This window comes from Sorex fumeus, unplaced genomic scaffold, assembly GCF_029834395.1.
Source record: "Sorex fumeus unplaced genomic scaffold, SorFum_2.1 ptg000086l, whole genome shotgun sequence".
NCBI classification, from domain to species: domain Eukaryota; kingdom Metazoa; phylum Chordata; class Mammalia; order Eulipotyphla; family Soricidae; genus Sorex; species Sorex fumeus.
Window position 1 is genome coordinate 35,385,412 of NW_026606143.1, and position 22,457 is coordinate 35,407,868.

At 49.9% G+C, this 22,457-nt stretch overlaps 2 protein-coding genes across 3 annotated transcripts in view; one reads left to right on the forward strand and one right to left on the reverse strand.

The window, feature by feature from the left end:
* Window positions 1-22,457, forward strand: part of CTPS2 (CTP synthase 2) — a 132,051-nt gene that overhangs the window by 45,338 nt on the left and 64,256 nt on the right. For both annotated transcript variants that reach the window (XM_056131291.1, XM_056131292.1), the window contains 4 exons: window positions 1,121-1,209; window positions 2,722-2,816; window positions 5,025-5,087; window positions 5,672-5,715. In XM_056131291.1, the coding sequence (XP_055987266.1) occupies window positions 1,121-1,209; window positions 2,722-2,816; window positions 5,025-5,087; window positions 5,672-5,715 (291 nt within the window). The remainder of the gene's footprint in view (window positions 1-1,120; window positions 1,210-2,721; window positions 2,817-5,024; window positions 5,088-5,671; window positions 5,716-22,457) is intronic.
* On the reverse strand, window positions 19,099-22,433 carry S100G (S100 calcium binding protein G). Its single transcript, XM_056131298.1, has 2 exons — window positions 22,299-22,433; window positions 19,099-19,203 (listed from the first exon to the last, which is right to left on the reverse strand). The coding sequence occupies exons 1-2, from the start codon at window positions 22,431-22,433 to the stop codon at window positions 19,099-19,101; spliced, it is 240 nt and encodes a 79-aa protein (XP_055987273.1).

The window sequence follows — 22,457 nt, forward strand, 5'->3', positions numbered from 1 at the left end:
AAGTCTTCTGTCCCTCACAGAAAAAATGGAAGTAGGAAACATGCTGTAATGCACATTTTATGAAGCCATAAAAATTTTGCATGTGATGATTCATCCAGAAATACATTCTGTGTTATGAAAGATTAAATACTGAAATAATACAGCTCTGCAGGGACGTAGGGATTGTTGCACGATTGTTTCGCTGAATAGAATTTGTTGGCTTCAGTTCTTACCAGGTCCAATTTGAGTCCTGGTTGCGTTGTACTTTTTTTTAGGTCCAGTCTCTGGTTGTGTTACGTTGCCCACCCCCCCCCCCCCCCCGGCCTTCTGCACAATCTCCCAAGTGATTTTTTTCTTCATTTTATTTTTTGAAGGGGTCACACCCAGCTGTGCTCAGGGGTTACTCCTGGCTCTGCACTCAGGAATTGCTTCTGGTGGTGCTCGGGGGACCATATGGGATGCTGGGGATCGAACCCAGGTCGGCCAAGTGCAAGGCAAATGCCCTCCCTGCTGTACTATTGCTCCAGCCCATCATCTTCATTATCTTTTCACTTTTTGGTGCTCAGGGGTTTACTCCTGGCAGTGCTTGGGAGACCATGTGGCGCTAGGCATCGAACCCAGGGCCTCGCCTATGCCTAGTTGTGTGCTCTGCCCATCTAGCTGATGTCTACTTGCCACAGCGTCCCACAGAGTGCTCTTTCTCAGCTCACTCTTTGTTCCTGAGACCCTTTCAGTGATTCCCCGTGTTCGGAACTTCTCTTGTGGGGGCAGTTTCTTTTGAGGTTCCCACAGTGGCCCCCACTTCCTTCCTCAGAGCTTTCGTATAAGCTGTTACAGGCTTATCTCGCCAGAGCTCGCCCTGGCAGCCTCAGTGTCCTAGATGTGTCCTCTGTGCTCCTCCTGCCGAGATGTGATTCCTTTCCTTTTCCTCCCCGAAGTGTGCAGGTCCAGAGTGGGTTATGCTCCCAGTCCCTTCGGCACCAGTCATTGCCATTGATGGGGTCTCCTGGCCCCGAGACAGAGGTCACGCTCTTCTCCCAGGGCTCTGGTGGCCTTTGTGTAACTGGTGAGTGAATTCCAAAGCTTGCGTGACCCAGGCTCTGTCTCTAATGCTGCTCTCATCTCTTGGCTATTTTCTCAGTATATCGACTCCATTGACCTGGAGCACAGCACGGAAAACCAGGACCCTGTCAAGTTCCATGAGGCCTGGCAGAAGCTCTGCAGAGCTGAGTGAGTACTGGGTCGGGGGTGGGGGGCATCTGCCTGTGCCAGATAGGAGGACGCCTCCCTGCTTTTTCCATCAGAAGCCGACTCACCCCAATTTCCAATCTTGTGCTTTGAGAAAGGTAGTCTGGGAACTGGCGGTGGGGCCCAGATCATTCTGTATTTCCTCTGAAAAAAGAAGATGCTTTGACTTGGGGGGGGGGTGGAGAGGGAGGCTGCCTTGGAGAGACAGTGTTTATTCAATGGAAAGAAGCGCTGGATGCATCATCTTCGGACAAAGGTAAATCCAGGAATAACAGTTCTGCGGGCTGGCGGCATAGCACAGCGGGTAGGGTGTTGCCTTGCAAGGGGCCAACCTGGGTTCTCTCCCGGGTATCCCCCACGGTCCCCTGAATACCTGCAGGAATAATTCCTGAGTGCAGAGCCAGGAGCAGCCCCTAAGCACCACTGGGTGTGACCCCAAACAAACCAAAGAATGGCAACTCTTTGCCTATGTGTATATATATTTTTTCCATGGCCTTTGATTCTAGGTTTCCTTTTGGAAGGAAAGCAGAGAAATTTTGGGGGCCACATTGCATTGTGAGGGTCTTACCACACCCTGTTCTCCTTTCCGACTGTCTTGCCCCACCTGTTTATTGGTCTATGGGATCCCTTCCCAGCGGTAGTCCTGGGGGAACCATGTGGAGGACCGGGTCCCCCCATTCAGGGCAACACTCCAGCTGTCTGAGTGCCCTCTCGGGCCCTGGGCACATGCTCTCGCCATGCTGACAGGAGTCTCCAGCCGGGACACTTGCATGCTGCCCCCACCTCACCTGCTTAGGTGGGCTAATTTGGCCAGATGAACTCTTTCCGGTGATGGAAAAGATCTTGGTATTTATTTATTTTAATTAATTAGTATTGTTTTTCTGGGCCACATGCAGTGATGCTCAAGGGTTCCTCCTGGCTCTGCACTCAGAATTAGTCCTGGCAGTGCTTGGGGGACCATATGGGATGCTGGGGATCAAACCTGGGTCAGTCGTGTGTCAGGCAAGTGCCCTACCCGTTGGACTATTAATGCTCCGGCACCAATTTTAGTGCTCTTAAAAGAACCTTAAATCAAATTCTAGTTCTGCTAGCTTTTCCCCCCCTTTCTTTAAGTAGAGCCCACACAGAGGCAGGAGCAAAGTACATGCCTTGCAGGCAGCTGACCTGGGTTCAATTCCTGTTCAATTCCATACGGTTCCCCGAGCGGCCAGGAGTGACCCTTTAGTGCCAAGAGTAGCCCTGAGCACTGCCAGGGATCCTCCAAAGCAAAACACAAAAATGTGAGAAAAAGATAGAGGCCACACACTGTGGGTCTTTGGGGGGGTGGGGGTGGGGTGGGGTACATGTCGTGCTGGGAATTGACGCCAGGACCTCGCACCTGCCAGACTCCCCTGGCCGCTTGAAGCGCAGACCCCCATAACTTGGAAAACAGAATTGTTTTTCACTCACCGCGTTTCTGCCGTGACCACCTGTTGTCTGGTGTTGCTTTTGCAGTGGTATCCTCGTGCCAGGAGGCTTCGGCATCAGAGGCACGCTGGGAAAACTCCAGGCCATTGCTTGGGCAAGAACAAAGAAGATTCCTTTTCTCGGTAAACTTTCTATTTATGGGTCGGAACTCGTGCGTATTAGGCGTTGGAGGCCTTGCAGGATCTGCCGCGGGCCTCAGTGGGCGTTGGCGGGGGCCCGGCTGGCTCCTGCCAGGCCGTTCCATTGGAGTGCAGCTGCAGCCGTTTTCTCGCGATTTTTCACGGGCTGCTTTTGTGGTGCCATTATAGGGCAGAGACCTGTGCCCCTCCCCCACTGCCCGCCACACACATACCCCATGACACCTTGGTTGTCTAGCATGGCAGATGAGTGGGTTGCTGAGCTCGCGGGCCTCTGTGCTGTTTTGAACTCACTACGCTCAGCCAAGCTCACCCAAGAGAGGATGTCACTGAGACATTGCAGGCCATGTACTGGCGACGCTGTGCAGAGCAGCATCTTTGGAATGCTTTTGTTCAGATTGCATTGGGGCGGAAGTGCAGCTTGAGGACCCATAAGGGCCGAGGAAACGGCCTTCTGGCCCGGGAGCGTGGAGTGGGGCTCGGGACCAGCTGACCTTCCAGGGTTCTTCTCACCCTCAGCTTGTCCATGCGCTTCTCCTGGGGTCCATTTGTGCCCAGAGCAGCCAGGGGGTGTCGCTCGCACACCCTGTTTGGTCTCCGCTGGTCTCTGTTTAAAGAGCCCTGCCGGGCATCTACACAGCAGTTAGCGGGTTTCTGACTGTTTTCCCTCAGTCTCACTGCATCCTCAGTGCCGTGGCTCTGGGTGTCTGAGCCCCCTCTCTCTGCAGGGCCCCCTTCTGCTCAGCTGCTGGAGCGAATGGCTCTGAGCTCCCTTGGGCTCCTTGCAGACCCCTGCACGGCCGGCAGTATCCAGAGCGCTCTGTGACTGGGGCTTAGTGACGGCCTTCCTAGAGCCGTGGCACCTGTCACTCCAGGTCTCGGACTATGAATCTGTTCCTCTCTTTCTTTTTTGGTTTTGGGCCCCACCTGGCAGTGCTCAGAGGTTCCTCACTCCTGGCTCTGTGCAGGAATCACTCCTGGCAGGCTTCCGGGACCATTCGGGATGGCAGGCATTGAGCCTGGGTGGTCTATTCGTCTTCTTCGAGTCCTCCCTTTGTGTGGACCTCCCAAGATTCGCATCTTTGCTCTCCCCTCCCCGGCCCTGCTTCCTGCTCCTCAGTCAGCCTGCGGCCAGCCCGAGGCAGCCCTCAGGCACGGTCTGTACTTGAGGCCCTGGAGTTACCCGAAGAAGAAGGAGGAAGATGCCTCGGAGGCCCCTGCTGAAGGAATCAGGCTGTGTGGGAAGAAGTGGGGAATTTTCCTCTGTCCTTTGGGATTTGGTCTAGCATGACACAGAGGAACTAGAGGACACCCCCTCCCCCCATTTAATCTCGATTGTTTCTCTGATGCCTGCAGGACCTTGACTGCAGCCTGAAATAACCCGCAGCAAAGTGGCATATCTTAGAGGCCTTGGTCTGCCTCTTCCAGGCACCCTGACTGCAGGGAGGCCTATTTGCCCTTTAGAGTGAGTGACGCAGGCGGCAGGCGAGTCAGAGGCGGCGGCGGGTCTCTGTGTTTCGTAGCGATTCCCAGGTTCTTCTGTACTTTCAAGAATGAAAATAGGGAATAAAAAAGATGCGCAGACTCAGAGTTGGAAAGTAGAAGAGTTTATGGCAAAGGAGAAGAGAAAAGGAGTTCCCCAAGCGGGAGGAACTTAGGATAGGATGAAGTTAACTGTGGTGCTTTTTGGTGAGGTTTGTTTAGGAAAACCGGATCTTTGTGTTCCCGAGAATGCGGGGACTCCACAGGCCAGTTTGTCTGTCTGGCCACCTGCCTCGGGTATTGTCCATTATTTTAGTCTTGCGACTCCTTGTTCTGGGCTAGAAGGAAGGGGTCTGGGAACACCAGGAATGTTCAAGATAGGGCCTTGAGGGTGAGATATGGTCAGTCTGTGTGGAGACACGAAACTGCTGGCGAGGGGAAACTGGGCGCCCCTCTCGTTGGCAAGGGGAAACTGAGGCTTTCTTTTCTCATTAGCCTGGTTGCTCCTGCCCTGTCCTGATGGTTATTTTTTCTCTCTCAGCTCGGGGTCTAACTCCCTCCCTTGCGGCTGCAGGATCCTTCTGAGTACAGAGGTTCGGCGGGCCCCGACGGGCCGCTAGTGTCTTCCAGATAGCGGAGCAAATGAACAAAAGGTACCGAGCAATAGCTATTGTGCTAATTTGGTTTTCATTTATGTTCTTGTGAAAACAGGTATTTGCCTTGGGATGCAACTAGCTGTGATTGAGTTTGCCAGAAACTGCCTTGACATCAAAGGTAAGCACTGTCATATTTATATATGTGTGTATGTATATATGTGCACATGGGACTCTACGTGTGTGTATCTATTTTAAACTGTTCGGGGAGTTTGGGCTCCACTCTGCTTTGCTTCGGGCTTACACCTGACTCTGAGCTGAGGTCACTCCTGGCGGGCTCTGGGGACCATGGTCGGTGCCTGGGATCGAATTGGAGTTGGCTGCATGCAAGGCAAGCACCTCACCTGCTGTTGTATCTCTTAAGCACTCTCTCTCTCTGTCTCTCTGTCTGTCTCTCTCTCTATGTATGTGTGTATGTGTGCATGTGTGTGTGTGTGTGTATAAACCTATAGCCTTTTTTAAAAAAATTTTTTTATTTTATTTTATTGCTTTTTGGGTCACACCCATTGATGCACAGGGGATACTCCTGGCTCTGCACTCAGGAATCACTCAGTGCTCAGGGTAGCATATGGGTTGCTGGGAATCGAACCTGGGTCACCCGCGTGCAAGGCAAATGCCCTACCCGCTGTGCTATTGCTCCAGCCCCAAACCTACAGCCTTTTTAGCACTGTGGGGGAATATTGAACTTGCATTTTTCTCTTCCAGATGCGAATTCCACAGAATTTGAGCCAGATGCCCGCAGTCCTGTGGTAAGTGGTCTGTTTTGCTTCTGTCTCCTGCCTAAACACATAAGGGACTCTTATGATTTTTCTTCACCACAAACGCCAGAACATTTACGATTAGCTACGATTCGATTTGCTCGTTATCCCGCGGCTCCTGGTGACCGTCGATCAGCCTGCTCTGTCCTCCACGGCCATCTTGTCGGCTGTGCCCTGAAGACAGACATCGCCCTGAACTGATTGCTCTCTGCCGCGGTTTTCAGGCTTAATGTTTAGGAAAGGGTTCAATTGACTGTGACACCCGTTCCTAAGCGCTAATAGAAATCAACGGGCTGTCCTGTCTCCCATCAGCACGAACAGGCTTTTCGGCAGCTCCTCAGCTTGCTCGTCCAAGGATGCGGCCGGCGGTGGGGCGGGGGGGGGGGGGTGGTGGCTTGGAGGGGCAGTGCCTGGGTGAGGCTCTGAGCTTCTGCCCCGAGGGCCTCCAAGCATCGTCCAGGGCATCCTGTGCCCTCTGCATCCCAGAAGGACTGGGTGGCAGCAGAGCACTGGACCCCCGTCCCTCTGTCTGCCTTGCCTGGAGTGTACCCAACCCACTGGGACAGGGGGTTTCTTTGAGCCCTTCTCTCATGCGGTAGAGAATGTTTCACGCAGTGACTTGGAGCTGTGAAAGTCATTGTTGTGGCACCAGGGAGCCAACCCAGGGCCTCAGATGTGGCCGCGTATGCTCCACTGCTGGCCCTCGGGGCCGCCAAGTGGTGTTTCCGCATCTGGGCACCGTCTGTCCCACTGCTCACTCATCGCTTCCTAGGCATGTGTCTGGTTTCCACTTTCTCGTTCTGATGTAACTCTGATCATTAGTTAGGTTTTGGGGGAACACGTGTGCTGGCTACATAGGGAGTGCTTCTGGCTTGGTGCTCAAGGATCAATCCTGGCTGTCCTAGGTGAAGCTGGGGATTGAACTGGCTGTATTCATGGCAAGCACCTGACCTCTGTGCTGTCTCTCAGCCCCTAGTTTTTTTCTTTCTTTCTTTCTTTCTTTCTTTCTTTCTTTCTTTCTTTCTTTCTTTCCTTTTGTTTCCTTCCTTCCTTCCTCCCTCCACCCCTCTCTCCCTCCCTCCCTATTTCCCTTTTTCTTTCTCTCTCTTTCTTTTTTCTTTCTTTCCCTAGTTCATTTCCTTCCTTCCTTCCTTCCTTCCTTCCTTCCTTCCTTCCTTCCTTCCTCCTTCCTTTTCTTTTCCTTTTTTCCCCTCCCTCCCTCCCTCCCTCCGTCACTCCTTCCTTCCTTCCTTCCTTCCTTCCTTCCTTCCTTCCTTCCTTCCTTCCTTTCTTCCTTTCTCTTTCCCTAGTTTACTTTCTTCCTTCCCTTCTTTTCCCGACCGCGCTTAGGGCTCAGTCCTGGCTCTGTGTTCACAGGTTGCTTCTGGCGAGGATCAGAGCGCCATAGGGGTGCAGGATTGAACGGAGGTTGGACGCCCTACCTGCGTTCTACTATCGTTCCAGCCTCCTTGTTGTCTTTTTCATTCTGACCATCCTCTCGGGTGTGAGGTGGCATCTTACTATGGTTTTGACTAGCATTTTCCCGATGACTAAGGACAGTGAGCATGTTTTTGTGTGGTTGTGGCCTCAGAGATCATCTTGGGAGAATTGTCTATTTGGATTCATTGCCCATGTCTTAGGGCTTTTTTAAAATAAAAATTATTATAAGTGGTAAGAGTTCTCTATTCTAGATGCGAATTCTTTATTCGATATATAATTTGCTCCATTGGCATCTTGGGTCTGATCTTGTGTTGTCTTGGGGACTGTCCAGTGCCCTGCAAAGTGATTCACAGCTTGCCTGGGGGTTACCAATAAAACCCTCCTCCTGACCCCCGCCTGCCCTGACCCCCACCTATGATAATGAAATTCCCTCCAGGCACTGCCCCTGACTCTCCCCTGCGAACAGCGGGCAGGCGGAGTGGTCCCCAGTATCCCGGAGAAAGCTTATTTCCCTCTACACAGTCTGATGGTTTTTCCAAATGGGTTCTCTTTCCCGCTCGGAAGTCGGAGTCAAGCTGTGTCGCCTACTTATAACCCTCTGCCCTTAGGGAAATGGCAGCACCTTCTACCCCTGGCCATGGAGGACGAGAGAGACATTCTTCACTCCTTTTTAGAGCTCGCAATTCAGACCATAATGAACCATAAGTTCCCAGCAGATGGTCCTTTTAAGGCTGATGCTCAGAAGCCCCAATACTAGTGAAGAGCGCCTTATGAGCTCTAATAGAAACATATTTCCTGACTAATGGCTGAAATGGCTGTATAGGCAAACCAGAGGCCCCCCCCCCCCGCCCCATACTCTGGGAAAGAAAGTGACTTAGCCAGTAGGTGCCACTGTTAGCTTTGGCAAAGCGAATTCTTGGCTCATACCCTTCACTCTGTGTATGTATTTAGAAAAAATTTTATTATCGGGGGCAAAAGCCTTACAAAAGGGTATCAAATTGCTCTTCACTGCCCCTTCCTCACCTCCGTTCCCTTCATTCATTTCTTCTGTTATTTTCCCAGAGGGGTGTGTGTGTGTGTGTGTGTGTGTGTGTGTGTGTGTGTTTGTGTGTGTGTATATGTGCACGCACGCTTGTAAGCCCACTGTTGCACACATGTGAACATTCTCCATTTTACAGAAACACATGTGCTAGCATGCTTGAGACGCTTTCACCTTTGCTTTTGGACCTGCGCACTGCATGTCAGTGTGTGTGTGTGGGCGTCTGGCCTGCATTTGCTTTTCTTTAGGCTCTTTGGGTCTCTCAAGCAGCCCTTAGGGGACCCAGGGGCCACTCCTGGTGATACTCAAGCGATAGGGTTCAGTGCTGGGCATCTGAGGATGCAGTGCTGCTCCAGCCCTATGGTGCCTGGGGTACCCTGTGCCCAGTTCCTGGAATTTTCCATGATTCCTACACACACACACACACACACACACACACACATACACACACACAGATACTTTTCCCCCCCGTCTGGTATGTGGCTTATTTGCTTGCATGGTCACACAGTTGATCGTATGTGTTAAGTCTTTATTTAACTCATCTTATATTGAGGAGAGTCTCATTTAAGATTGTGTGTATTTGAACTTTTGTCGTGTGTGTGTGTGTGTATGTGTGTGTGTGTGCACCGTCGGTGCTAGAAGGGGGCTATTTCTAGTTCTGGCATCCAAAGCATGTGCTCAGTCCTTTGGGTTATCTCCCTGACCTCAGGAGTGTGTCCATTCTTTGGCTGTTCTATTTCTGTGGGTTCTATTTCTGTGGGTCCCAGGCAGTGGTGTGGTGTTTTAGGCTCACTCCTGCCTCTACGCTCAGGGATCACTTGTGGCGAGGGCTCAGAGGACCCTCTGTGGGGGTGGGGACCAAACCCCGGTCAGCTGTGGGCCAGGCAAGCGCCCCTGCCCCCCAGTCCTATTGCTCCGGCCCCTCTTTCTCTGCTTTCAATCTGGCTGTTCCTCTCTGGGTCCAAGCGTCCTTGCGCATGTCTGTGCGCTGGATCCTGGGAGAGGATGGCGCAGGCAGAGGTGATGTGCGTTTTTATGTTTTGATACTTCTCTACTTAGGAGTGAACCAAGAACAAGAAAACCTCCTTGCGACTAAATGTCTTTATGGCCTGCAATCAGTTTCTTAGCGGAAAAATAGCCTGCAGAGCCGGCATTTGTGATGCTGGTGAGAAGTGTTATTAAAGTAAAAAGAAGTCCAGTAAGTGAATCGTCAGACTGAAAGCACCAGGAAGCCTCGGGAATCAAATTTGAACAAAGAGCAATGACTTCCAGTGGGTAATGGTCATTCTGGCCCTTCTAGCTAAAAAAAGTTAATAATTCGGAAATCAGGAGTCACCTCTGGCCTTATTTGCTGCCGAAATCTGTTTCCTGGGCCTGGGGAGGGAAAAGGATTTGCCTTCTACCCCGTGGGTGCTTGGCCGAGCACCCCTGTAATAAAAGACAAATTAGCAGGACAAAAGCAAACAGCAGTTTAATAACACATGTCCCTCCTGTGTCCGTGGCAGAGACTCAGGAAAAACAGCCCCCCCCCCCAGCTATGGCTAGTCACAGCCGGAAATAGCGCCTCAGCCCTCAGCCCGAGACAAAGGCTGATGTATATGCCGCTGCCCTCTCGCTGCCCTCTCTGTTACTTCCGGCCGCCCTTTCTTTTCTTTTCTTCTCTTTCTTTTTTTTTCTTTTTTTGCATCACACCCAGCGATGCACAGGGATTACTCCTGGCTCATGCACTCAGGAATTATTCCTGGCGGTGCTCAGGGGACCATATGGGATGCTGGGAATTGAACCCGGGTCGGCTTGTGTGCAAGGCAAATGCCCTACCCGCTGTGCAATGGCTCCAGCCCCTTCTCTTTTCTTTCTTTCTTTCTTTCTTTCTTTCTTTCTTTCTTTCTTTCTTTCTTTCTTTCTTTCTTTCTTTCCTTTTTGGGTCCCACCCAGCGATGCACAGGGGTTACTCCTGGCTTTGCACTCAGGAATCACTCCTGGCAGTGCTCGGGGGACCATATGGCATGCTGGGACTCGAACCCGGGTTGGCTTGTGTGCAAGGCAAACGCCCTACCCACTGTACAATGGCTCCAGCCCCTTCTCTTTTCTTTCTTTCTTTTTTTTGGGGGGGTCACACTCAGCGATGCACAGGGGTTACTCCTGGCTTTGCCCTCAGGAATCACTCCTGGCGGTGCTCGGGGGACCATATGGGATGCTGGGACTCGAACCCGGGTTGGCTGCGTGCAAGGCAAATGCTCTACCCACTGTGCTATCGCTACAGATCCTCCCCCCCTTCAAAGAGAAATTTCTCTTCTAAAACAAATGGTTCAGCAGGTGCCTTCAAGCCTGGTTCCATCCCCAGCATATCGTATGTTTCCTAAGCATCACCAGGAGTAATCCTTGAGCACAGCTGGATGCGACCATGAAACAAAAATCTGAGTTCTCATAACATACAACATGCTGAAAGCAATTCATATCCCCCTGTGAAAACATATCAGTTCATGCATGCATGCTTGGATGGTGGTATTGGTAAGGAAAAGAGCAAATTCCAAACATTTTGAGCAGTTGCAAGGGGATATTTGATATAGCTATATTTGAGTAGACATTTTAGTATTTACCACAAGATTAGGCTCCTTTTGCCCCCCTTTTTTAATCCAAGGATTTCAAAGATGAAATCCACTTTACATCTGACAAATGTCTTATTTTTAAATTAATTTTTTGGGGCTTTGTGCCACACCTGGCGATGCTCAGGAGTTACTCCTGGCTCTGTGCTCAGGAATTATTCCTGGTGGTGCTCAGGGGACCATATGGGATGCCGGGGATGGAACCCGGGTTGGCTGAATGCAAGGCAAATGCCCTACCTGCTATCCTACCGCTCCGGCCCCTTATGTCTGTCAAATGTCAAATGTGAAAGCGTCATATTGATGTTGGTGGGCCCCACCAGTGACTTATGTGAAGTGGGGAAAAGAAAGATGGTCACTTTCTCCTGATCCACCTCTGCCACCTGGGACCCAGGGTTACTGAGTTTTTGTCTCGCCTCGCAGAAAGGAATTTCAGGAGTAGAAAAGCACTGAAGTAAATAGGTTTTATTTGGAGGGTTTTTGAAGGTGTGGAAGAGAAGAGAGTGAAAGAGAGAGAGTAACGCACTCAAGAGAGAATGCGAGCTTCTCCAAGGGCGGAGAGAGCCTTTACACACATCCCAGCATTATACATGAAAGCATGAAAGTCCACATCTCAAGAGGGGAGATGCAGGCGACACATGTGCTCGGGCACCACATGTGCTCAGCCACGTGGGCCCAAGCAGCACATGGGCTCGGGCACCTTATGTGCACCCTTCCTTTGTTCCTTTGTCGCTTTTATAGGGATGTCTCTGAGCTGAATCACTAAAGTTAGGGTATTTGAGGAATTTCCTTCATGGGGGGGGGGTCAGGTGCTGGCGCCAGGTGAGGGTCTTATCAGGCCTGAGATCCTGTTTCCTGCAAGGTTGGCCTTTTGCAACTTCAGAGCTATTACTTCCTAGAAAATTTAGTGCCATCGCATCACGTGGGGAGGGCGCCTTCCCCATCTCCCTGCCTGCCTATGTCATTATATAATTAAAACTCGAGGGGACGGGGAGATGGCTTAAAGGGCTGGGTACAAGCAGGCAGCCTGGGTTTGATCCCTGGCACTGCATGGTCCCTGACCCAGCACCCCACTCCCAGTACCGGGCTATGCTAATGTGGCCCCCAAACAAACAGAAGTGAAGTAGGGTGCAGGATAATTTGGGTTATATATAAGCACAATTTAAGGGTAATATTTTTCTACCTTTGGTTAAAGCCCTGTTTCAAGTATTTTCTTCTTCCATGTAAGTTTTTAAGAACTTCATATGGGATGCAAATTAATGGGTGTTGGAAAATCAACAACCAGACAGACCCTTAGAGTAACCTCTTAGTCAATTTTTATTACTTCGGAAACTACTCTGCCGTTATAGAACTTGGAAGTGTCTCCCAAGTAACGAAGCATGCAGGAGTCATTTGGAGCTTCCTTTGGACTCCAGACAAAGTTCTTTTTCCCCGTAAAGCAGACGTCTGGACTTGGAGAGAGCCCCATTAACAGAATCACCAGGGTAGTCCTCGATGTTAACAGTCAATGAATGACTAAATGAGTCCTTCAGGCTAATACATTTTATTATTTTTTTCAAGGATAATGTGTTTTAAAGCTTTTGTACCTTGAGCTTAATGGGAAATGCCACAGGAATAGGTATTACAACGTCTCGAAAGATTTTTTTTTTAATTTTTGGTAGAAGTAACAGAGGTAGTTGGAGATTATTAAGAGAAAGGAAGTGCTTATGCTTGGAGCTTGATGAATAACGGGAGGACAGTGCTACAGTGATTGAAAGAAATGCTTGTTTACCCTGCAAGGGACCAGTTGAGATGCAGAACGTTAGCTAAATTGGAAAGCTAGTATGTCCTAGAGAAACCCCCAACTATAGAAGAATGTTAGTCAATAAAGATGTGAAAATCTTTATTTTTATTCATGTTTTGGGTTATGGGCTATACCCACAGAGGGTCAGGTCACCCTATGGCATGCCAGGGATGGAACCTGAGTCAGCTGCATGCCAGGCAAGCATCTTACCCACTGTTCTATTGCTCTGACCCCAAAGGTCTTTATTTTTAAATCTTTATTTATTTATTTATTTTACTTATTCGGTCACAGAGGTTATACTCCTGGCTCTGCACTCAGGAATGACTCTTGGTGGTGTTTGGGGAACCGTATATGAGATGCCGGGGAATGAACCCCAGTGGGCTGCATGCAAGGCAAGCGCCCTCCCTGCTGTACTATGGCTCCAGTCCCCCCAAATCTTTCATGTCATATTAGAGTGTCTAAACAGAATGAGAACCCCCATACCACCAGGGCTACGCAACGGGCAGTCTGTGCTATCTAACCCCAGGGCTCACAATTTTATAGAAAACTTGGAAAAGATAGATACTTCATTAACAAAAGGATAAACATCTCTCGCAACCCACAACGCAGTAGTACAAGCTCAGTGGGAAAATAGTAGAGGATTCCTGTTAAAACCAGAAAGGAAGTAAAAACTCTGTACCATGTGACTGCTATGGCTGGCCACACGAGAGCGAATGACTCCGCTGGAAATGAGAACGAAGCTGGCCTTGTCCCCCATGTGTAGACATGTGAATCAATACAGCCTTTTGGAAAGTCAATTAGGTGGTTTGTTTCATAAACCATAAAAATATTCATACCCTGTGACTCAGACATTTATTTCTTAGAAATTCTCCTAAGGAAAGCTTATGTATTGACAGAGATATGAAGTGGTACTCATTATAACATTATTTAGAAGAATCAGAAATGACAATAATCGAAATTATCCACCATGGGGAAATAGCTAAGACCATTACGAGGTATCCCGACAGTGGATTTTTATTTGTCATTAGAAATGTTTAAGGCTTTTGATGCCGCGAGAAGGCCCCTTGTGCTGCATTATAGTCATACAGCTTGTATTTAAACATTCCCTCACTGTTGATAAAAATCTCCCCGCTTGTTTGGTGGAATGGTTAGAAGTTATTTGACTTCTTTCCCTGTGATATTTCTGAATATTTGAAATAGTCTTCAATGAATTGCCCAGATCTCAGATCAGGTTTTTATTTATTTATTCTCTGTTATGGGACTCAGGCCCGCGGGATTGAAAACTCAACATGCACAGGACTGGGATGGAGTTTAGCGGTTCAGGACATGCTTTGCCTGCCTGAGAGACTCAGGGTTCCAGCCCCGCGGGGGCGTGGGGAAAGGACAGAAAAGAGAAAAGAAAAATCAACATATATAATAAGAAAGGAAAGCATAGAGCCTGGGGGGATAAGACAGCCGACTGGGTGCTTTCCTTGCACGGGGCTGACGCAGGATTGATTCCTGGCACCCCGTAGGGTTCCCTGAGCCCTGCCAAGAGCGATCCCTGAGCACAGAGCCAGGAGTAAGTCGTGAGTACTGCCAGGTGTGACCCATAAGCAAAACTATAAACAGAAAAGCAAGCAAGCAAAGCATGGCTGTCCTGGTGCCGCCCGGGTCTACCCGCTCTCCTGACAGTAGCTTCTAGAAACGCTCCCTGAGGCTACCCCAGTGTCACGGCCAAGCCTATGTGCATATTCCCTGCTGCCCCCCATCTACTGCAGAATCTTCAGTTTGTGCTTTCCCGCTTCTGGGTCTTGATTCTTTTCCTGGGCATTTTGGGCCACACTTGGTGGTGCCCAGGAGCTACTTTGCACTCAGTGTTGGGGTGCGCCACAGCTGTGATGCTTGGGGACCATTACTTTGGTAGATGCTCCAAACCTTCCACTGATCTCCCCCAACCCCTCTTGTTACAGATTCTTTTTCTTTTTTGTCTTGGGCCACAGCTGGCAATGCTCTGGATTGACTCCTGGCTCTGTGCTCAGGAACCACCCCCCCTTTTTTTTTTTTGCTTTTTGGGTCACACCCAGCGGTGCTCAGGGGTTATTCCTGGCTCTGCACTCAGGAATTACTCCTGGCGGTGCTTGGGGGACCATATGGGATGCCGGGGATTGAACCCAGGTCGGCCGCGTGCAAGGCAAACGCCCTACCCGCTGTGCTATCACTCCGGACCCCCACCCTTTTTTCAATTTTCATTTTTCAATTCTTGAGCGATAGCACAGCGGGTAGGGCGTTCGCCTTACAAGCGGCCAACATGGCCGACCCGAGTTCGATTCCTCCGCCCCTCTCGGAGAGCCCGGCAAGCTACCGAGAGTATTCGATATGCCAGACACAGTAACAACAAAGTCTCCAATGGAGACGTTACTTGCCCCGCTCGAGGAAATCGACGATCAACGGGAGGGCCTTTACCTTTACCTTTTAATTCTTGAATCACCATAAGATACAGTCACAAAGCTTTCACAATTGAGTTTCAGCCACGCAATGATTGAACACCTATCCCTCCACCAGTGTATATTTTCCACCATCACTGTCCCCAGTATCCCTCCCGCCACCCCCACCCGACCCCAGCCCCTGCCTCTATGGCAGACAATTTTCTTCTTACTCTCTCCCTACTTATATTATGGTCTGCAATGCAGAAACTGAGAGGCCATCATGTTTGGTCCTGTATCTACTTTCAGCACACATCTCCCATCCCGAGCGATTGAGGGACCACCCTTGGCGTGGGTCTGGGGACCATATCTAGTGCCAGGGTGAACTGCGTACTAGGCAAGCACCTTGCCCACTGACTTTCTCTCTGGTCCCCTTTGCTGTAGCTTCTTCTTTCATCGACCAGGCCTTCCCTCTCTGAGGTCTGTAGAGGCAGGATATTCTTCCTTTCCCTTTCAAGGTTCTTTTGACTGATTCCATAATTATGTCCATGTAAGACTGATTAATAGGAGGCAAAGTTAATTGCATAGGTAAGGTGATCCTTCACTGAGATAGAGTTCCAAAACTGTCACGCAAAACCAAGGTTTTTTTGGAGGGTATTTTGGGTGACTGCTGGTGATGGTCTGGTCGTACTCCGTGGGGTCACTCGCTGTGGGGGTCAGCAGGGCAGGCAGAGCCAGGGTTTGGGAATCAGAGGGCCTGAACCCTGTACTCTCTCTGCCCTTGCCAAAGCATATGCCATCTTGAGCCAGGGAATGGAGAGGAAGGTCACTCAGGAGAGCGGATGTCGAGTAGTTGGTAATTAGAAGTTTGCCCCTCAGGACGACAGGCCATACGGATAAATGTTATCTGTACCAATAACTTTTTCCTTTTTTCGGCTCAGCCCCTTTCTAAATTCTTTTCAGTAATAGAGGGAGAGGTCGAAGCATCTCCTTGAATCTGTTGGCTCTCAGTGACCAAAGTGCTTCCCCTTGGATGCCTTCAGGTGCCACCGGGGCTTGACTCCACAGTGAGTGGAGTCCTGAGCTCATGAAGCCCAGCCGAGCACTGTGAGGGCTTGAGGAGTGTAGAAACCACTCAGTATTGCCATTACCTATCAAGAGGTTTTTTTTGTTTTTGTTTTTGTTTTTGCTTTTTGGGTCATACCTGGCGATGCTCAGGGGTTACTCCTGGCTCATGCACTCAAGAATTACTGCTGGTGGTGCTCAGGGGACCCTATGAGATGCTGGGAATTGAACCCAGGGTTGGCTGTATGTAGGGCAAATGCCCTACCTGCTGTACTATTGCTCCAGCCCATATATCTAGATTTAAATGAGAAGCAGTCTCCCATCTGGTTTTTGGGTTTGTTTGTTTGTTTGGGGGTGTACGCAGGGCTTACTCCTGACTCGTCATGAGTGGCTTTTGGCTCCCTGAACACTCTTAGGACGGATCCCCCCAATATATATATCTATATATATCTATATATATATATAGATATATACACACACACACACAAACACACACACACACTTGGGGATCAAGACACAGGCTGATCTCAGGCAGTATGTTAGTATGCCGTCCTTCAAACTAACAGTGCTGTTTCTATTAGGGTAGAATATATCTGTGTAATTTGATATGATAGCCACCAGCGACCCACCAGCATTCGGGAACCATACGGAGTGCTGGGGATTGAACCCAGCTCGGTCGCTTGCAAGGCGAGTGCCCTCCCCGCTGTACTGTTTCCCTGGCCCTTCATGGTTGAGTTCTAAGCAGACAGTGTTCCGGCAGCAGTGCCAGCACCACTGCGACTTCCCTCCACCAGTGTCCCAGATTCTCTCCCACCCCTCAGCCTGCTTCCTTTGACAGGCACGTTTATAAGTTTGGTTGTTATCGTTTGGAATACTGTGCAGCTGCAAGAACGACAAAATCATGCAATGTGCTGCAACTTACATAGGACTGGGGGATTCCATGCTGAGTGAAGTAAGCCGGAAGATGGGCAAACACAGGATGGTCTCACTTAAGTGTGGTGTATAGAATAATAGTGTGGGGCCGGAGCCATAGTTCAGTGGGGAGGGTGTTCGCCTTGCACGCGGCTCACCCGGGTTCTATCCCCAGCATCCCATATGATCCCCCAAGCACCACCAGGAGTAATTCCTGTGTACAGAGCCAGGAGTAACCCCTGAGCATCGCTCGGTGTGATCCAAAACGGAAAGGAACAACAACAACAACAACAACAACAACAAAACCCACAGGGCAAGGGAATAGCACTGTCCTCCTATTGTTCATCGATTTGCTCGAGCGGGCCCAGTAACGTCTCCATCGTGAGACTTGTTGTTACTGTGTTTGGCATATGAATACGTCACGGGTAGCTTGCCAGGCTTTGCCATGCCGGCGAAATACTCTCAGTAGCTTGCCAGGCTCTCTGAAAGGGGCGGAGGAATTGAACCCGGCTTGGCTGGGCCAGCCACGTGCAAGGCAAACGCCCTACCGCTGTGCTATCGCTTCAGCCAGGTTTGCATGCTATTAATTTTTTATTTTGAATTCATGCTATTAAAGGGGTGGGTAATGCACGCTATTAAAGGGGTGGGTAACTCAATCACTCCTGACTCCAGAATAAAGGAAGGAAGACAGAAAGGGAAAGAAATCATGGAAGGTAGCAAGAAGAATTCCCTGTTTTGCTGACGTCAACTAGAGATTGCAGAGCAGTTTTAGTCCTAGAGAGTTTCCCAAAGGGCCACTACCCCTCATCAGGGCTGTTAGCCTCATGCCACGGGTGGCGCTTTCTTTTCTTTCAGAAAGGTTTAATTCCACGGGGGTTGGGGTTATTTTCTGAATAGGGGTCGATAGGACCAGTAAGTTTGGGTACCTCTGCCTCGAGCCTGAATTCAAAATAAAAAACATTGTTCTAAGATAATATCACTTCCAGGTGGGTTGAAATAGGTTGTGAAGGAGTAATGGACCGGGACAAAAAAACCTGAGTCCATAATTAAGGCACACACTGCCCGAGATCAGTCCCCAAACACAGTTCATCCGGGCAACTCAAATTGCACTGTGAAAGGCACGGTGCCGTTAAGAAAAAACAAAAAGTTTAACAAGGATCGTTTGGAGGACATAAATGAAGCCAAAGGCTGGAGTCCCACTGTGGGAAGGAAATGTGGCTCTTGGTGGTAATTTGTGGGTGCTTTGAGAAGGGGAAAGGAAGTCGGCTTCTGAGTACTTCAGTGTGGACAGCCTGAATTAGTTCGAACTTGATCATTTTTTTCTCCGTTACTATTTTGGGCCCCACCGGTGGTGCTCAGGGCTTACTCCTGGCCCTATCCTGAGGCAGTATTCCTGTTGGGGCTCGGGGACCGTGTGGGGTGCTGGGGAATGAACCGGGTCAGCTGTGTGCAAGGCAAACACCCTGTCCACTGGAACTTGGAACTTGAACACTTTAACTCTCTGCTAAGGTGGGCAAGACAGTTCCTGCTCCAGATAGACCCACCTGGTGGTTCCTGGGCAGTAGCTGTCTGTTCCATTTCACAGATCACACACCAGAACTGAGGCCATCCGGGTGATGACCAAGCAGAACTAGCTCTTGATCCTTTTTTTTCTGGGCACTCCCTCGGGTGCCATTGATGGGAACAGCACAGAAGTGCTACATGGCCCGGAAGTCATGTACTGAGTGCAGTGAAACAGGAGTGGAGATTGGAAGTGACATGAGCACCGAGCAGTGGTGGGGGGGTGGAGGGACAGACTGACTCCGGCGGAGGCATGGCGTGAGAGTGTTGGTTTACCTCTTCAGCAGTGTCTCCCTATGTCTGCTATCATGTTTGTAGTCTTGATAAAGACTGGGAAACTCTTCTGGGCCAAATTTTTATTTATTCCATACAATCAACTGAAGCTGACTATGGTCACTTGTGGAGTGGGCACAGCTCAGTCCATGGCAAGGGGAGGGCCGTCTGAGCATTTCTTCGGACTCAAGGGACCTCAGTGCCAGATGGGAGCGGCAAGGAGTTGAACACAGACGTTGGCGGTGCGTTCCAGAGCTCGCCCTTCAGTGCTCGGCATCCTGTTCTGCTTGTCTGTCACTGGGATATCTTTTTTACCAACGCCTGGAATTCCTGGAAACTGACTTCTCCATCTCCATTTTTGTCCAGTTCCTTGAAGAGCTCGTCTAGGGTGCTCGGACCCTGGTTTGAGAGAGAAGGCACGGGGGAGAGAGGAGAAGAAAAAAGGAGCCTGTTACCTGGGTGTCTGAGCACGCTGTGGGAGCGCCCCTAGCGGTGCCTTGGCGCCGTTGCAGCACACGCTGCCCTTCACCCTTCGCGGGCTCAGTCGTTCCTTCTTTAACTTCTGATAACGGGAAATTTAGGATCCTTGCTTTCCTCTGTGATTTTCAGTGAGGCTTAACATGCCCCTACAAACGTTCTTCCCCCAGGAGTCTGAGAACTTCACGTAAGAGCCTGTGCTCCCGGCTTTCCCCAAGACTTGGTTTCCCCCCTCCAGGGCCATGCAACCTCTGACGTTTTCCTAGCCATCCCTGGGGGGGGGGGGGTAGACCTCCTTTCCAGATGAGGAAGCTGAGGCATTGACATGACCAGTAGCCAGCCCAGGGCCTAGAGTGTGTAAATAGAAAGGATGTAGGTTTCCAGTAGTGGCTCCGCCTTAGTTTCTCCCACGATCGGAGTTGTGCAACTTACCTCTGTAGGGGGCTGACTTTGGGGCAGTGTTTGGTACCCTTTGGCATGGCCAGAGTTACCAGCTGGGCTTTTGTGCCTGTTGGCATTGACTCCCACAGCTTCAGATGCTCTGTGAGATTGTGCTCGGCCTGACTCCCTTTTGACTGCTGATGGTCCTATAGTCTCACTCTCGTGTCGGTCTTACAACTCAGATCTCAAAGCTCTTGGAACTCTGACCCTCAGCTAAGAATCAACTTGTGATCGATGAGTTCCTAGAGAAGATCCTCCGAGAATGCTTTCGCCTCTAAGTTAGCTTCAGATTTTACAATATTACGATAAAACATATATAACAAAATTTGGCATTGTAACTATTTTCAAGTCTACAGTTCCATAATGTTAAATACTCCTGTGTTACTGTACAACCCACCTGTATAGAAAGATATGCTTTAACCCTTAAGATTCCCACCAGGACACTTAGTGCTGTGCTATGATCACAAGAGCGAAGTCTGAGTTGGTTAGTGTCAGACAAGTTGCTGTGTCTGACAGGTAATCGGAAACTATCAAACAGATTGACGAGAGAAAAAAGTAATAATTACAACATGTACACTTCTTTTTATGTGTGTGTGTGAGGAGCAAACCTGGCAGTGCTCAGGGCTTATTCCTGGCTCTGAGCTCTGGGATCACTCCTGGAGGACTTGGGGGACCATATGTGGTGCCAGGGATTGAACCCGGGTTAGCCATGTATGATGCAAGTGCCTGCCTGCTGTACTATCACTCTGGCTCCAGTTTTTTTTTTCTAATTCAATCTTTCTCAAATTATATTTTGTGATAAAATAACAAACATTTCTTTTCTTTTTTTGTGCCTTTTGGGTCACACCCAAAGTGTTGCACAGGGGTTACTCCTGGCTCATGCATTCAGGAATTACTCCTGGCAGTGCTCGGGGGACCATATGGGATGCTGGGAATCAAACCTGGGTCGGCTGCGTGCAAGGCAAATGCCCTATCCGCTGTATTATCGCCCCAGCCCCTTATTTTTATTTAAATGAAAAGATTTTTATTTCTGTCAGAGCCTTTAACTTTTTTTTCTTTTATGGGGTGGGGGAAAGGAATTGGGCCACACCCAGCAGTGCTCAGGACCTATTCCCGGCCCAGTGCTCAGGAGTGACCCCTGGCTGTACTCAGGGGATCATGTGCCGAGCTATGGTCAGTGGGATGCAAGGCAAGTGATTTAACCCTCATACTACCTCTCCGACCCCCTTTAACTTATTTTTAAAATCATCTGCTACTTTAACTGTCAGAAAATAAGTCAGCATCAGATTATAGGGTTCGGCCCCATCTCAGTACTAAGAAACAGAAACCTGCTCAGACAAGAGAACCCCAAAAGTCTCACAGACTTTTGACAGAAGGTGCATTTCTGCTTAAAGTTTGGGAAGCAGAAACCTTCTTCCAGAATCACAGCTGAATTCAGCCCAAGTAATTTCAGTACAGTCGCTTCCGTTTCGGAGGCTGGTTTTTGATGGAAAGGAGTGTGAATCGGGCCATCATGGAGTGAGCAGCTCCTCATTGCCTCTTGCTTTCGACAACCCTAGGATGGCCGTGATGGGAAACTTTATGGCTGAGAAAATTTAATCCTTTCCTGAAAGTTGTTTAGAAATGCATCGTTGCCTCTGTGACACAAATTCAGTTGCTTAACACAAATTAATACAAATTAAAGGCTTTGGAATAATAATGGGCTGTCAGGGAGGGCAAACTGTCAGACTGCCTACTAAGTGTGGGTTTTTGTGGGATCCACCTCTGACAGCCAAGCACGCCCAAGGCTAGTGAAGATGATTCTACAGACCCTGGTTTGCCCAAAAGCCTGGCACAGAGGCTGAAGGTGAGAACATGTTTGCTTGGCAATCTGAGGTCTGGGCTTCACCTTAGTGAACAGACCCTGGTTGTGTCTATTTTTTTTGTTTGTTTTCTTTTGAGCCACACCCAGCTGAGGCCTGACTCCTGGCTCTGTGCTCAGGGATCACTCCTGGAGGGGCTCAAGGACCTAGTTGGATGCCGGGGATCAAACCCAGGTCAGTCTTGTGCAAGGAAAGTGCCCTGCTCGCTGTATATCTCTGGCCTCTGTTCATGGTTAATTTTGATTACACGTTGAGGCCATTCTGGGCAGCTGAAGTTATTTATTTATTTATTTATTTAGTTAGTTAGTTTTGGAGGCCACACCTGGCGAGGCTCAAGTCTTACTCTTGGCTCTGCACTCAGGAATTGCGCCTGGCAGGGCTCTGGGGACCCTATCCCTATTGAATGTCAGAGATCAAACCAGCCTTGGCCACATACGGGGCAAATGCCTTACCTGCCGTGCTATCTCTCTGCCCCCTCCTGCCCCCCCCCCCCCGCCCGGTTGCTTCTGTTGACCACGATGCTCCCCAGGCATTCTCTACTGAGGCTACGGGGCATAGTTTGCCTTCTGCGGTGTGGGTCCCACCAAGGGAGGCGGTCAAGTGACCCCCCTCTTCAAGTGCCACTGGCACAGGACCAGTGCAGAAGACCTCAGCTCCCTGGCACCCGGCATCCTCTCCTGCCCCTACCCTTTCTTCCCCACCACTGTGACTTGCCTGCAGCAAGCTGGGGAATTCGGTCTGAACCAGAAGCTTCAGCTCCTCCTTGGACAGCTGCTCGGGGTCACCTTCTCGGGCAGCGTACTTTTCGAAAATGCTCTTCAGTTCCTCGGGAGATTTCTGGGCACACATCCTGGGCTTCTGTCCCTGGGGGAA